Raw genomic sequence first — 16,094 nt, 5'->3', positions numbered from 1 at the left:
GGATCACAAGCAGCGATGGTGTTGCTAATTCACTCTCGAGTTTCACGAGCCTGTAATTTGCAGATATCTTCAGATGTTCCCAAAATTTTCTTCATTCTAAAAGCAACGTTAACGGAAGGGAATATGAAACCATTCACAATAACAGTTTCGAAGTCAGGCTTCCAGTGTCGTGTCCCACTCTGTTCTACACAACGTAAATCCTTTGTTTCCTCTAGGCCCCGCCCGACGGATCTGCAAGGTTACTTAGCTTTTACTATGTAAAGTGAACAGTGGAAATTTTGGTTTAAGGGGAGAAACTTGATTGCTAAGAACGCAGGAAAGCTCATTATTCCTCAGCGATTTCCCGAGAACTTTGCGCCGGCCGCGGCCGCGCGTCAAACACGGCAGGATAATCAACCTTGTCAACACGAAAAAAAAAGGGGAAAAAAACAGTCTCCTAAGTTGCAAGTCCTCCACTCGTGCGGGCTAATACAGCAGTCAACATTGTAATGACTAGGTGGCGTGCCCACAGGCTGTCAGAACTAATTCAATTTGTCTCACAAGAGTTACAAACAACTAAACTAGCCAGTAAGTCTCGGTGTCTTAAATGCTTGCGGCTTTTTTGGTGAAGCTCAAAATAGAATGGTAAACAAAAAGGAAAAGTCTCGATTTTTTTGTTTTCCCTTTTGTTTCCTTTCATTAATTTCCACGATTGTTTCAATTTTCTTTTGCATATTTTGCGAGACAACGGACACCGCTTTCAAGTACGCACATTTCATTAGGCTGCTCATTTGGTTATAAGCGCAAGTGCATAGGTCTTCAAAGCGCGTAGGCGTACTACCTCCTCTTTTCCTCCCAAGTTTTGTGTTCACAAGATTTCGAAAGATCTGTTTGCAATGTAGTTGTTCGCGCATGCTTAAATATAGCAACTTTTATGCAATAGACTAAATTTTCTCAACTTGATAGGTTACTGCTATATCTTATACGTATGGGGCTTCGCTGCTGGTTCCGCTATTAGATTTGCTTGCTATATCAAGGAACTGCAACAAAACTAATCGAAACTTCATGACAGCATTAAGTAGAAAGGAAGTAGCTATTGAATTCCTAGTCAGCTTATACCACTTAATATACACGTGACAGTGCACTGAACAAGGGGCACAGAGCAACTATACTCACAACTTAAAAAGATTAGCGGATATTATGCAATTTAGCCCCGATGTAACTAACGACATTGTGGGCAGACAAGAGAATACTGCTTTTGACAATGCGTGTGACGGGTGACGTTCATGGAAATTTAAGGCATCTCAAACACTATCTCTTGAGAATTCAATTGCTTGAATGCCATTACCACGATGTAAAACTGAAGTTCGGTCTAATAAAAGTGTATCTTAGAAACCAGCCTGCGAACGTGGACATGAGCTCAAATTCGATCGTCGTCATGGGGAAGCTCCCCCGAACTTTGCCCTCGAACTGAATTAACCACCCGTGCACTAGAAATAACTACTCCCTCTGTCTCTCCATCTCCCTCAGCAACAATGTTCCTGCTTGTTCCAAATAATTTTTACAGAAGAAATGAATGAAACAATATTATTTATAAAGTGGCGAAACCCAATCGACCTATTAAATCAATGTCGGAAAAACCGTAACCGACTTCTTCTCCTAACTAACGCCTCTATGTCGTCAAGATCTTGTTCGCGAATATGTTCGTACGTTGTCTCTAGCTGTTTTCCCCTTTGTTCATTTGCTTTGAGAAAGGTGTTCGCTTCATCTGCAATAGAAAAAAAAAAAAAATTTATTTTATTTTCTCCACCGCCAAGGAATATTTCCCTGGTCACTGGTTATTCCAGAAGTGAAACTCAATACATGGACCTTGACACTTATTTAGTTAAAGCTTCAAGTCAAATTTTCCAATCCTCATTTCAACCCTGATCGACAAGATATAAATAAAAAATATATCTGATTTTGTTTACGCAGACATTGCAGTTCTTCTTTTTCAAGCGGCCAATATACTAGACTAAGACCACCTATACTAAATCAAATCTGGCGATAATTGACCAAAACTGGTCCGTGCATAAGTGACCTTTCGTAAAGGGTTTGTAGACATAGTTTTGTGCAGAATAATATAGCGAAATTCTTCAAGTATTTTATTTGAATACTGCAGTCACATAATTTTGAATACAAAAGAAAAGATTGAAATTTGACAAAGAAATGACAAGAAAATAAACATTATTAAAAACTAAAAGCTAAATCTTCATGCCCGCCCCCACTCAACGGTGATTCAAGGCAGTGGGGGCCGATGTACATAACAACAGCTGAGAAAGTAAGGAAAAGAAAATAATGTTTTCTTACTTGATTGTCGTCCTCTAAAGAGTATGTCGTTGAGTGAAAATTCATTTAACGGCGCTGGGGTCACAGGCTTTTGAGATGAACTTTTACTCGTTGTCTTTAATGTTTGTAGCTCGGACATGGTTTGCCTAGACACAATGTTTGGAATTTTTTTCTCCGCTTCCGTAGTCAGACGTTTTCTCGTATCTGTCCGTGGAGGATTTATTCCGGTGCATTGAACGAGAAAGTTCAAAGCAATAAATGCAATAAACCACAACATTTGACTGAAAGTTGACATAGGGAAATGAATGCATTAGAGAGAGTGAATACATTCAAATTTTCATCAGTTTCTTTGGGCCATCAGGATTTTCTCATGTTTGTTGATCTTTCAATGGTTTTAAATCATCCCTAAACTGGCATTAGTAGGCCGGTAATTGAGAGAGTCTATACGTAATGTTTCTATACATCAAGTAACTTAATGATATACAAAGACAAATTCACAATAAACGGTCTTAATTACTCTTAGTGGTTGATTTCCGTTCCATCATTTCCATATAACTCCACACTCAGGGTCACTCATAGTGACTAATGCAAAAAAAAAAGCCGAGAAAAACTTACTTTATGGTTGAGATGGATACTTTTGCGTCCCTGAAGTATTTAATAACGGTGCACCATGCTGGCTTCAATTAATAAACACGACTTCCATTGTGAGATGTGGACAGCAGCTTTGAAGACTATTTGGATTTCTTGGCGCCGCTGTGATCGCTGGCTTGATACAACAGACAGTAAATGGCCGCCGATTGGCTAAATGCTAATACTTCTAAAGCCTAGGATGTTTCGAAGTGCTAGAGAAAAGGCAATTGATGGTTGCGATGGATGCCTGAAACGAAAAGCAACAAGTATCTTACTGGCATTCTGGCAGTGACGAGTCGACCGTGAAAAAAGACAAAAACACACTAATTCTTAGAAGAATAGAAAAAAAGGGCATTCTTTCGGCCGAGAAGAGTATTTTGTAATTGATTCAACGCTTATTCTTTATGTTGTACAATATGTTGTAGGAGACTAAGTTTTCCAACGCCGGATTCCCTTCGGACACTTCACTGCTACAATAGTATAATGAAATGATTTTCAATAAAGGAAAGTCAATGTAAACAAAACGAATGGCGGATTCAGTTTGGAATGTCGACTACTAATACTTGAATATATTAAAATGAATAAGAGTTGTAAGATGTTTTCCTATAACGAAAAAGAGCTTTGACTTCATGATTCTCGTTATTTTAACTCCGTTGTTGTTGTGTCAGCTTGACCATATCTTGCTTTCATTCTATTATCTCATGTAAAACCAAACAGCAAAACAGCGGCTAAATGGTTGCAAAATAACTCAGAAGCTGATTGAAAACATCACGAGGCAAAAATATAACATTTCTAGATTAGTCAGCAGAAAAACTTAAGTGACCACTGCTGCCACCTCAAAAAAAATTATCAATGCCGCTGGTTTCCTTGTTGCCGGCCAAGGTGTTCAATGTTTGTGTTGGAAATGTTTAAGGCTAGCTGAGCCTGATTACATCCTTCAGCTTAAACTTATTTCTTAACGACTTACTTGTAAAGACGCCCGTTCGATTTCTTCTTGTAATGCAAAGTTTTAAGTTCTTTTCTTCATTTGAATAACTCTACTGTTACTCGAGTATGCATGTCCCTGAAGTAACGCGCAAGCCGGTAGGGATGAGAGTTGACTTGTAATGAGTACAATTTATGCATGTATGGCGATGTTCACGTGCACCTAACGAGCCTTGTTTTTGAAAAGTAAATATTTGTCTCAATAGGTATTCAGATGCAGTGACAAATAGCGGACATGTGCTCCCTACCCTTAGCAACCAAAGAGAGTCAAATGAACGATCTCTTAAGTTGCTCTCAAAATTAATTTCTTTTGCATTCACTGAAGCAGTTTGTTTGGAATTCTTATAAAAGACTATCATTAGTTCTTATTAACCGAGCGGGAGGTCTGTATGGGAGAATCTTGACCGAGGTCGCCAGTACAGACCGAACGCAGTGAGGTCTGTACCAGCGACCGAAGTCAAGATTCTCCCATACAGACCGACCTAGCTCGGTTATCAAGATGTTTATTACATGGCTGTGTCTTATATGCCAATTTGTTTATATTCTTTGTACCTTTTTTTTCTAGACCGGTCTAGATGCCGGTCTAGATGGGAAAATCTAGACCGCTTTCAATATTGATTTCAGCCAATCAAATTCGTGAATTCGGTAGTTCTAAGTCCTTGTGAGACAGCCAAATTATAAAAGTAATAATAACAAGGCATCGGTTCAGTTATAGCTGGGACAAGAGTTTTTTTCTTTTTTTTCTGGAAAAAAGTGAAAAAAATTACATTAAAATTGGGAATGCTTGATATTGGAAATTTAACCCTCGGAACCCATACGCAGGGAAAATGACGTACAAAGGAGGCAAGATTTAAAGGGGATTTTTTGAATTTGCTCGAATAAGGGCAAGGTAGGCGAGGTTTATTTCCGGCTGTGTGCGGGCTCACGTTGGTGTCGCTCGACCGGTCGCTCAATCGAAGACACGCTTTCCTTACTGATCGCCTGCCTGCAGGACTGTTTTGGTCCATATTTGCGATATGCCGCCAAGGGTTTTAACAGATGTAAAAATTGTCGATATCCAGAAAAGAAAGGTTCCAAGCAAGCATTATGTAAGTTAATCGAGGTATTTGATTACGTGGTATATTTATAATTGCACCTAACGGTAGGTTCTTCATCCGCCAGAAACCTTGTGATCCCATGTAACACCACCGATATACAAACTCTCTCTTCAATATTCACGCAGTCAACTTGTAGAATACAACGCCATTTATTTGCGTCTATCTGAATCACCTCAATGGTCTTGTAATCCACGGTCGTCTCGCGCATTAGCATGATTAGGATCTGTTATTTTGCAAGTGATAGGTAACTTGAATGTGAATTCGCTACTAACTTACAAACAGGAGTAAGTCAATGAAATTAATGATTGGAAAAAAACCACATTATATTATTATGATATCTGTAAATTAACGTGGGATTTCCTTCTTGACTGAATCGACTTACTGATATCGTGCGCTGAAAGCGTAAAGAAAATTTTCAGTTTCTGTATAAAACTCAGCTGGCTGCCTACAGAAGCATATAGGGTTACACAGTAATAAAAATAGGGCCGCTTGCCATATCAATGACTGCTACATTCCTCTATGAAGTTCAATTGCTTCCCTCTCGTGGTTGAGTCTTTCGGTTCTGTCCTGGTGTACCGGTTCACAAGGGAATTACCATTGTTCTTTCTTTGTTTAGGAGTTATCGGTTAGCTATTGTGTATTAATTGTTTGGTCTTTTGTATTGGCTCTTGTGAACCGGTACACGAGGACAGAACCAGTCTTTCCTGTGGTTCAGTATTCTTGTAAATGGGATGGGGGGGGGGGGTGGGCAGGGGAGGGAGGTTACAAGGGATCTTGGAGGATGTAGTTAGCCACGTGCATTGTTTGGAGATTAAAATCTCAATAGCTTGTGTCTTTCCCAAGATCTTGATGTAATTAGCCATTCTCGCCTGAGACTGGACTTGTTGTTCTGTGTTGTTCTGAAGTGGTAATAACTCTACTGATTTCTAGCTCCTTGCCTCTTTCAGAAAACTTGTAACTAGGAGGTAGGGCTGGTCACTGATTTAAGTGGCTGTTTAACCATTCTACATAGGATAGAATGATACCATTTTTCAAAAATTCTGTGTCGTGATCAGCAGCACCTTCTTACAGGTTTATGTCATAAATGTCAGTTGGTCAGATGGTAGTGTTAATGTTGTCTACAGGAGATACAGTAAATTCTTTGACCTTCAGGTATGTTGTTTGTCTATTACATGAACATAGAGATTTAAATGCCTCCTGACCTAAATTTAGTCATTCTTGTAGTTAAATTTTCTGTCTTTGGTAAGCTCCTCCTTTTTCCCAGTCCCTTCCTTATAGTCAAATGTTACTTTTTCAAAAAAAAAAAAGAAATGGTATTTTAAGCAAATACATAGAATTTTATATAGTTTTCTCCTCCACCTAGTCTATTCTCACATTACTTTTCTAGGGTAAATACTGAAGACCATTCCCAACATGCTGCATCTTTTAAGATGCTACAATGCAGTTTGTTTCCTCAAAACCTACTTTTTTTCCTCAAAACCTACTTTACCTGATTTTTGTTGCCATAGATCCATATTTAATACTCCTGCAACATTCACCTTTCTTGTGTCTTTTTTAGTTTCATCTTAATTCCTTGAAGTTTGTTTACTTTAGTAAACTACTTAGTCAGGTCTCCTTGTATAAAGCCGGTGAAATTTGTATATCGCTGCTATGGAGAGTTGTGTTAGAGTGATAAGGAACTGGATGCACAAAAATCGACATCTTGATGAGTGAGACTAAAACTGAGTTTCTGTTGATTGGAACGAAGCAGCAGCTTGCTGAAGTCAATGTAGATCATGTGAAAGTCAGTAATGCAGATATAGTCCCACAGTCACCAGTCAAAAATCTCGGAGTGTGGTTAGATTTGAATCTGTCAATGGTATAATTATAGAGCATAATAATTATTAAGGCTAGTTCCATGGCATTTTTTCATTTAAATAACATTCATAGAATTAGAAAATATCTTTCCAGGGAAAACAAGGAAACCCTGATTCATGTTTTTGTGTCTAGCAGAATTGATTATTGTAACAGTGTACTGTATGGAGTGCCTAACTGCCACCTACATAAGTTGCAGCAGGTACAAAATGCAGCTGTGCGCCTTATATTTGAAGAAAGCAAATACTGCCATGTAACGCCGCTTCTGAAATCATTGCACTGGCTGCCCGTCAAATATAGAATCATCTTTAAGTGCTTTTAATGACTTTTAAAGCTATCCACGGTCTGGCGCCTGTCTATATTAACGCATTAATCTCAATTAGAGATGTATCATCAAGTAGATATTGCCCGCGTTCAATGAACTCCTTGACGTTAAACTATCCTGCATTGAGGTCTCGCAAGACTCTCGGAGACCAGTCATTCTTCATGGCCGCCCCCAAATTATGGAACGAGCTTCCCAGTGATATCAGGGACCTGAATTCAATTAGTAAATTCAAGATGGCAATCAAGACTTATCTTTTTAGACTAGCCTTTTTATAGTGCTAGATGTGAGGCTTTTTTTATTTTTTTTATCATATATATATATTTTATATTTCCTACTTGTAGTTATATATTTAAATTTACACTTACATTTGTATTTTAAAATATTTGTATTAAGATCATACTGTAATGTGCAATTGAAAATTTATATTGATAATTGTGCAATAGAAAGTTATTATTATTATTATTATTAAGATGTGATATTGCTTAGCCTTGTTTAATTGTATAATTAGAGAATGCTCTGCCCTTGATTTCATTTAGCTATATTATCTTTATTTGAAATATTTGGATAATAAGATTTTGCTGTTAATGCTTACTAGACTAAACTTTTGGAGGAGTTTCCTCATGAAAGCGGTGTCAAAGATCCTTCAAAGAGGATTTTACCATTTTTGCCAGGTTTGCCACAGTTGATAGTTTGAATAATACCAATAAATAAGTTATCACCATCTTGCAATTTATCATTTATTTGAAAATTTTAAGAGAATTGGTCTATGATCTGCATGCTTTTATTTAGTTCTCAAGGTAAACTGGAAGTTATTAGAATATGAAGAGAAGGGTATCAGTTGCTGGATGTGCAGCTGAAACAGATTGGGAGCTTTTCAAATGCTCTCCAAACAAGTCAAGTGCTTATTTGATGACAATATGTACATATGTATATATGCACAACTAAAAGCGTAATTCAGTTCTATTCTAACACGAAGGGGATGACACCTCTTCCTTTAGATTGACTGCATACAGATAGTTCTCACTATGCATTTTTTTCTGTTGGTTCTGATTTTGCTGCTAGTTTAAAACTTAAGGCTAAAATAAAACTTTGGAGGCCCTTGGTGACAGCTGTACATGTAGGTGAAAGTTAACATTTCCCGTAAATATTAAAAAAAAATGCACTCAATGTTACAGTAATTAAGACTGTGATAATTAGAAACAAATACCACCTACTGTAGTTATTGAAACAAAAAGGAAGCTGAAACATGACTGGCTGGTAAGCAAAGAAAGACATCCATGCTACGACTGGAATTGCCTGTTAACAGGATTTGTCCCTAAAGAAGCATGATATTTTGCCAGTAATCATGAATAGGCACTATTGGAAATGAGGTTTGAAACAATGTATACCAATTAGGGTTTGTGATGGTTTGAAATGACATTGTGCAGAATGTATTGAATAATTTCCATATACATATTTTTGAGAAGGGAGTTTCCTTTGGCTCTTTTACTTGTGTGAAAATTAGGTTAAGTGTGAACTATCCACCTGTGTATGAGTTGTATGGATTTTGTGCAGGTAAAATTATATTTGGAAGAAGTCATGTGCGAGATGTAGCATTACGCAGAAAGGAACCCATTGGTGAATACTGTAAGGTAGGGCAAAATTAATTTCAAGAAGGATCTTAGCTCTCTTGTTTTAGCTAGAAATTTCCTGTTTTCACCATTCAATTTTCAGCCTCCTGTTTTCACTGATTGTACACCGAATGCAAATATGGTGTCCAATTTGAGTTGCCATTGTTCTGGACTCAATAGCCTCTCACACATGTAATAATCTTTTTGTGTTTCCACGTGAAGACAAGGCTAATGAGTCCAGAACAATGGCAATTCAAATTGCATGCCATATTTGCATTCGGTGTATTCTCCCCCTTATTGTTAAATACCTCTGACAAAGGAATACATTGTTTAGCTTGTGTCACCATGCAGTCCTTTTTATGCGCACATATTGTTTGTCAGTATTTGGGCTTTTTTCCCTGAGGTTATTATACATTGATGAGATATTTTATTTTTATCATTCCCATTCCATAACTTTTTCAGTTGATTTCAAAAATTGTTATTATCTGTTATTTGACGGAATGTTAAGTTTTTATACAACATCATTGTTTCAATAACTATAGGTATATTCTTTTAGTAGCTTGACTGTACTTTTAGTCTGGGGGGCACATAGTGTAGGAGAGGAGTATTCAGAGATGCTGCAGTAGGAGTTTTTTTTTTTCTTTAGCACATGGAGGTAAGATCAGATGTTTTACTGAGAGTGATGTGCCAGCAGTTCAGCTAAATAAAGTCATTTCAAATGTAATTGCTGACATCACTCTGGTTTAACTGGCAACGCCATGTGATGGTATGAGACTTGTCATTGATTTGTTATTTTAACATATTTCAGGATCTAATCTCACTACCAGCCAAGATATCTACCAGTGACACTGTACTGAAGTTCTTTGAACCACAATCAGAAGACATAGACCTTCCACCTAAGGAGTAAGTTTGTTTTATGATGGATACTTAAATTGTGTCCAGGAATTTCATTGTTATTTCTTTTCTAAATCTTTTGTAATTTTGCACAAATTTTAGTTTTGATAGAAAAGAAGAAATTTTCCATTAGAGTATTTATTTTCAATTGAGAGAAAATTTCAGCAAGAATGCAGTGAAATTTCAACATTTCCAAAACCACGTGGCATGGCAGTTATGCATATTTCTGAAACTGCAGTGAAGTGGCTGCTGTTTACACAAACTATTTTGCACAGCTCTAAAATTGCCACAGAAATCACACCCAAATCGCAGAAAACATTTCCTCTGTGAATGAACTTTTGTGACGAAAAGATAGGAGAGGAGACTTGACAAGTATGCTAAGTTTAAGAAGGGGAATGGGTAGGGGCTCTTTCAAGCCACATTTATTGAGAGAAGTGGAGGTTCAAACTGAAACTCCTCTTGTGGAATGGGTATGGATAGTTTCTGAGAAAGTGCTAAAAGTTATTTCATTTTCGTTATTTTAAACTGTTTCATCATATAGGAAAGACAAGAAAAAAAAAGAAAAAGATTCAGGTATTTACTAGTTCAAGTGGTTTTGTTTGAATGCAAAATTGGTAGTAAAAGCAATTGCATTTTCCTTGTGGACTGATTAGCAATGGTATAAGCTCTGAGTGGAGTAGAATTCAGGGAGGAATCTTATGAGTGATTTCAAATTAACTGAGTGTACAGTGTCAGGCCATTTGGAAATTATTACTTAATAACCCCTGAATTGTATGATAACAAAAATGTGAGAAACTTGGGACTGAAAAATGTCATGTACAATCCAGCCTTTATCTGGAAATAAATCTTGCACCTCAGACATTAGATCTGAGTGGTACTTACACACCAGAGACATACTCAGTTTAAGAGCCCTAAGAGCAGAGTTTTGGGCTGAAAAAAAAAATTTTTTTTGGTCAACAGCTGACCACATAAGTGGACCAGTTATGCTGGAACAGTATGTGGCCATTGCAGATTATAAAAAGCAGAACAGAAACGAAGTTAACATGGTTGCGGGAGATATGGTTGAAGTTATTGACAAGAATGAAAATGGTATGAAACTTAAATAACCCTTACATTGCAATGTAAAGGTTTGATATACTGTGAGTAAATCTCCCCTTGCTAAGTGATCTATTGCTACATAACATTTTTACAGTGCTTCTCATGAAATAGTAGAAAACCCCCTATTGGTTAACAATTGCCTGTCAGAAGAGGAGTGAATACAAGCTAACCATCCATAATATGCAATGTTTTAGTTTATGCTCCCTTGTCGGTAATTGGGAAGAAGAGCTTCCTGAAAGGCTTTTCCAGTGCTTTGAAGTCATAACAAGTGATCCATACCTTTCCTCAAACCAAAGTAAAAGCAGTCGTTAAATAATCTGAATTAGATGTCATTATTTATCAGGTTGGTGGTTTGTTAATGTAGATGAAGAACAGGGTTGGGTTCCAGCAGCTTATCTTGAGCGCGAGGATGGCAGCTCAGATGAGGCTACCAATCAATTAGTGACTGCATCAGAAGGTAAGTTACCTTGCTTCATGTACCGTGCAAGTGAAAAATCCTAATATTCTAATGGTGTGTAATAGTATTTTATAAACAATAGCCGTAATTATGCTCGGATACTGAATGAATAGTTTTAACTTCGAGAAACAGGGGACTGTTAAGGACAAATATACGAGCATATTTTCAAGCCAAGTTCAATATCCTTTCAATATTTTTTTTGGAGTTCGCGGAGCAATATGTCAGCAAACTGCATACCGCCGCACAACAGATGCTGTTTTCTCGTTGCGGCTTTAAGATTAAACAAGTTTGTCTCTACTTTTGTAACAGACTTTCATCGCCTTGGACGTAAGGTTCGAAAATTGGGGTACAACCAGTGAAACATGGGACACACCCATGCTTATCGCGCTCGAGCAAAAATATTTGCTGAAACATAAGGTTTATGACTGGAAGTCTGGACTTTTTTTCCAACAATAACAAACACCACTACAATAAAAGCGAGGCTATTCACAGTCGGAACTGTGTCGTCAACAACAACCACATTCAAAACACCAAATAAACCCAACATAAGTTATTATCTCCGTGCCACTGATAGCCACGAGACTCTGTCGAACCTCCTTGAATCTTCCCTTCTTCACCATGTACTTCTCTTTTTTCAAGAGAGAATGATTACAACAACAACCTACAAAGCAGAACTCGATGATGAAATTTCATTTGAAATTGGCGTTTTAGTGACAGTATTAGAGAAGAATTTTGATGGATGGTGGCTTATTCGGTGAGTACTCACCATAATATATGTATCTACATCAATTTGACTGTTGTTGTCAAAGCCTGAAATGCAGCTGTAAGTCAATAAACGGTGCAAAGAAAAACTGGAGGCAGTGTGGCCGAGTGGTCAGCGTGTCGGACTCGCAATCCACCACTCCCGGGTTCGAGTCCCGCCCTGAACACTACCCAGATTTGTTTCACAGAGGCTCCGAGTTCAAATCCTCGGCCATGCTTGTAAATAGCCGACTGGTTTGCCTCCGGCCAGTTGAGATTCTTAACAGTGGCATGTTCAATTTGAATTATTTGTTTCAGTTGTTTGCTCGGCCCCACTAGCACTTGTGCTATAAACACTACCGAGGCGTAAATAAAAAATATTACTATTATTTGCTTCTGTCTGTACGAGTAATGATATGTGAATGGTCAGGGCACAATCTTCGTAATACCCTCTTATATTATTGTCGTAACACTCCCAAGGTATCAGGATCGCGAGGGTTGGGCGCCAGCCATGTACCTCAAGAAAGCCGATCCTTCTCAGCTTGAAGCCATTCGACATGGCTCAGAGTCTTTGGCGAGAGAGAAAGCTGCAAGTGTGGCGAGTGGTGTACAGAATATTTCCAAACTTCATGGTAAGGATTACCTTTCAACTTCAACAACCTTCTTGTGAAAAGAAAAATGTTCATCACAAAGAATTCTATCAGCATGAACAGTATTCTGTGATATGTTAACTACTGCTATCATACCGCAAGTGGACATCTTGATGAGACCTGCTATAACTTGAGTCGTTCCAGTTTGTCGTAATGTCAATTGTTCACCACAAAACCTATTAAGAACTCAGCGAGGTCCCCAATGCACATGGTCTGTTTTGACTGTGTTACTGCACACACCCATGCTCTTTGCGAGGTCATTGTAGAATGTCAAAGTCGACTGTGAGCCTCCTGTTGTGTGGCTGAAAATCGCCATGCTATCAGTGTACTGAGCTTCTTAAACCCTGTGTAGATCGAAAGGGTCACCAGCATGACCGAATCTGATTTTTATGCTGGTATTGTCCTTGATTTTCCAGAAGGCGAACCAAAGTAGGACCGTCTTTAGCATACCCCATATATAGCGGAAACCTGTTAATAAAACTCCTATATTCAAGCACTTTTCTTGAGTGAAACCAGTTTTAATGGAACAGTCAAACGAGATATCTGAGTGTCGTGTTCATCCGATATTCTTAGGATGTTCTTGTGGCTTTTAAGTCAGTGATGTCATTCTATATACCCGAAAAGGTCAGAATCGAAAGGTTGTTGAGTCCCACTCTGTTCCAAGGTTGTTGAGTCCCACTCTGTCCCATTTGAGGATGAACAGCGAACTACAGGCGTTGTTTACTGAAGCAAACACCTTTGCTGCCACTGTAGGAAACCCGGGTCTGTCTTTATTTAAATTTTTTAAGTGTTGGAATTTTTCAGATGTCTCTGACCTGCATAACCAAGTTTCGTTGGGATCGGTTTAGTTTTTTGTAACTTTATGTTCTCTAAACAGGCTCAAACAAAACAGGAACAAAAGGTCGGAAGGTACCTCCAAGAAAGGCTTCAGTAAGTCTTGAGTAAAATAAGTATTGTAGTGATATTAGAGAAAACAATTCCATTTAAGACCATGATGTCCATCTGTCTGTTTTGGCATCTAGTTCAAGTACTTCAAATAAATAGTTGGGTTGAATTTGTAAGAGGGAATGTGAAATATAGGTTCTCGATTAGAAGAGTTGCCTAAACCTAACCGATAAAACTCCTTTGATTTTATCGATGAGTGTCCTGGCTAGGCTTAAGTCTTGAAGTAAGGTAAAAGTTGGACGGTTTGCTATTCAAAATGGCGGCACGCGTTGGCTTCTTTAATGTGGATTTTCATTAGGATCGGAGCAACTTTGGAAGCTAAGAAAAACAGTAACTAACTCGGCTTTGTGTAAACTATTTATTGGTTGTTACAAAAATATGCGATGTTGCGAGTGACCTCCTGTATAGTTTATTTGACGTTCCAGGAAACAAGTTTTTGGTTTCGATTCACTTTTTTTTATTTTCGTTCCGTGCACGACTTGCACCCTTTATGCTGACTCAGTTACTTTCGTTTCCGCGTTTTCTTGGCCATCACGGTTGTTTACATGCTATTGGGGTACTATATTTGGAGCATTTATATTTAGAAAAGTAAACTAACTCCCATGCATTATGCTTGATCTTTAGGTCAAAAGTTCGATGAAAAAGTTGCCAGTTCACATCACAAACATGTCGTATGAGAAAACTATGGCTATAGGCGATTCACCTTCTCCAAAATCTCCAGAAGTAGAATATTTCACCGTGAACGACTTCCGTTCACTGGGCATAGAGGGAGCGTTAAACTTTACTGAAGGAGTATCTGTGGAGGTCGTCGAGAAAGCTCCAAATGGATGGTGGCTGGGAAAAATCGGTGGAGTAGAGGGTTGGATACCATCCTCATACCTGGGGAAAAGATTGCTGGAGAAACAACGTGATCTTACAAGACGAACCAATAGAGCAGAGTCTTCAAATACCTCAATAGACATTCCTAAATCCTCCCCGTGTATCCGAGAAAAAAATCCAGAGGTTAGCGCTATATTTGTCACATTAGCAGATTATAATGACACTTTTGAAGGTAGCATATCCTTCAAAGAAGGGCAAACAGCGCAGTTAATTGAACAAAATCCGGATGGATGGTCATTTGTGAGAATCCAAGGCAAAGAGGGTTGGGCACCAACGAGTTATCTTGTTTCAAGTACGGGAAAAAAGTCTGCAACTCTTACTCGACCAGTCGCCCCGGTTAGTGCAAAGGCGGTTGTAAAGCATATACCGAACATTGCGTCATCTCAGTCAGGGAAGGCTGTAAGTCATGCTCAGACGCAGCGAAGCAAGCCATTACCAGTTCCTGTTAAAGATGCTACAAAATCAGCTGGGTCTTCATCAAATTCAGTTCCTAACAAACCTGATATTCCGGCCAAACCTCAGGCTAAAACACGTTCGAAGATTTTGCTTCAAGAGGTTCCAGTGAAACCATCGATTACGAAACCACCTATTGTTTCTGTGGAACAGAAAATCCTCTGCAAAGCCGTAGAATCTTTCTCCTCTGAAAATGGCGAAGGTTTATCATTTTTTAAGGGGGACGAATTTGAATTCGTAGAAGATTCCAATAATGGCTGGTGGTTGGTCAAGACAAAGAGTGGAAAGGAAGGTTGGGTACCAGCATCTTATCTAGAAAAGGTGAATAAAAAACCAGTAGCACCCAGCAGACCGGCGAAACCAAACCCTCCAAAGAAGGCACAACATCGAGACACAAAGACTGTTTATGTAGCTATGGCAGCGTACGCCGATGAAGGGGATCAAGATTGTATCAGCTTTAAAGAAGGCGATCGCATGGAAGTGCTTGAGATGGATGAGGGAGGCTGGTGGTTAGTTAAGATTGGGGGAAAGTCGGGTTGGGCGCCCTCAAATTTTTTGAAACCTTTGGAATGAACTGAATTCAGAATACCAATGACTTAAAACTGGTTACAAGGTGTAGCATTGATTGTTTTCACAGCATGGAGTGTTTGCACCTTGCTTGCTTACTTATCCGCTTAACTAGCGAGAGGTTTATCAGTGTCTTTTTCACGTTATTAGATAATTTCGACTCATTTAGTGATCCAGTATCTCGTGGTGGGTTTAAAATTTAATGATGACATAATGCTTTCTCTTTTGAAGAGTTTGCGGAATTATTGACTTCTTATCTGTTGAACTCAAATGATAGAAGGAATAACAGCAATAAACTCGTTTCTTTAAGATGGCGACAAGGTAAGAGAAATATCTAGAAATAATTTAATTGAGTTAGAGAGATCCCGTATCTGGCAAAACATGAATGGTCAATGTGTTATGAAATTTTAAACTTTCAGTCTTAAATGGCCTCTCTGTATACGAGCCTGGGTTGATTTGTACCACGGGTGTATCACCGTAAAGGTGGTTGAAGTCGTCAACTTTACGCGAACCCGAGTAAGTGTAAAGAGACTTCAAGTTCTCTCTACCCTCTAAATAACAAAAATGAAAGTTAGCATTTTTTAAAAAATAGATTTTAAGAAA

General features: G+C 38.4%; 2 protein-coding genes across 2 annotated transcripts; one reads left to right on the top strand and one right to left on the bottom strand.

Moving 5' to 3' along the window:
- Window positions 1-1,053: 1,053 nt before the first annotated feature.
- Window positions 1,054-4,062, bottom strand: LOC111335056 (uncharacterized). The gene is made up of 4 exons (XM_088729678.1): window positions 3,905-4,062; window positions 2,923-3,184; window positions 2,329-2,588; window positions 1,054-1,747 (listed from the first exon to the last, which is right to left on the bottom strand). The coding sequence occupies exons 3-4, from the start codon at window positions 2,582-2,584 to the stop codon at window positions 1,605-1,607; spliced, it is 399 nt and encodes a 132-aa protein (XP_088585804.1). The 5' UTR covers window positions 2,585-2,588; window positions 2,923-3,184; window positions 3,905-4,062; the 3' UTR covers window positions 1,054-1,604.
- Window positions 4,063-4,851: 789 nt separating this feature from the next.
- On the top strand, window positions 4,852-15,800 carry LOC111335048 (SH3 and PX domain-containing protein 2A). The gene is made up of 12 exons (XM_022940883.2): window positions 4,852-5,009; window positions 6,090-6,170; window positions 7,793-7,868; window positions 8,752-8,828; window positions 9,616-9,710; window positions 10,243-10,274; window positions 10,662-10,790; window positions 11,143-11,256; window positions 11,896-12,010; window positions 12,478-12,629; window positions 13,525-13,577; window positions 14,217-15,800. The coding sequence occupies exons 1-12, from the start codon at window positions 4,938-4,940 to the stop codon at window positions 15,495-15,497; spliced, it is 2,277 nt and encodes a 758-aa protein (XP_022796618.2). The 5' UTR covers window positions 4,852-4,937; the 3' UTR covers window positions 15,498-15,800.
- The last annotated feature ends 294 nt before the right edge of the window (window positions 15,801-16,094 follow it).

The sequence above is a fragment of the Stylophora pistillata genome, chromosome 1, assembly GCF_964205215.1.
Source record: "Stylophora pistillata chromosome 1, jaStyPist1.2, whole genome shotgun sequence".
In the NCBI taxonomy this organism is placed as follows: Eukaryota; Metazoa; Cnidaria; class Anthozoa; order Scleractinia; family Pocilloporidae; genus Stylophora; species Stylophora pistillata.
The sequence above is the reverse complement of the archived record's forward strand: the minus strand, read 5'-3'. Positions and strand labels throughout refer to the sequence as shown.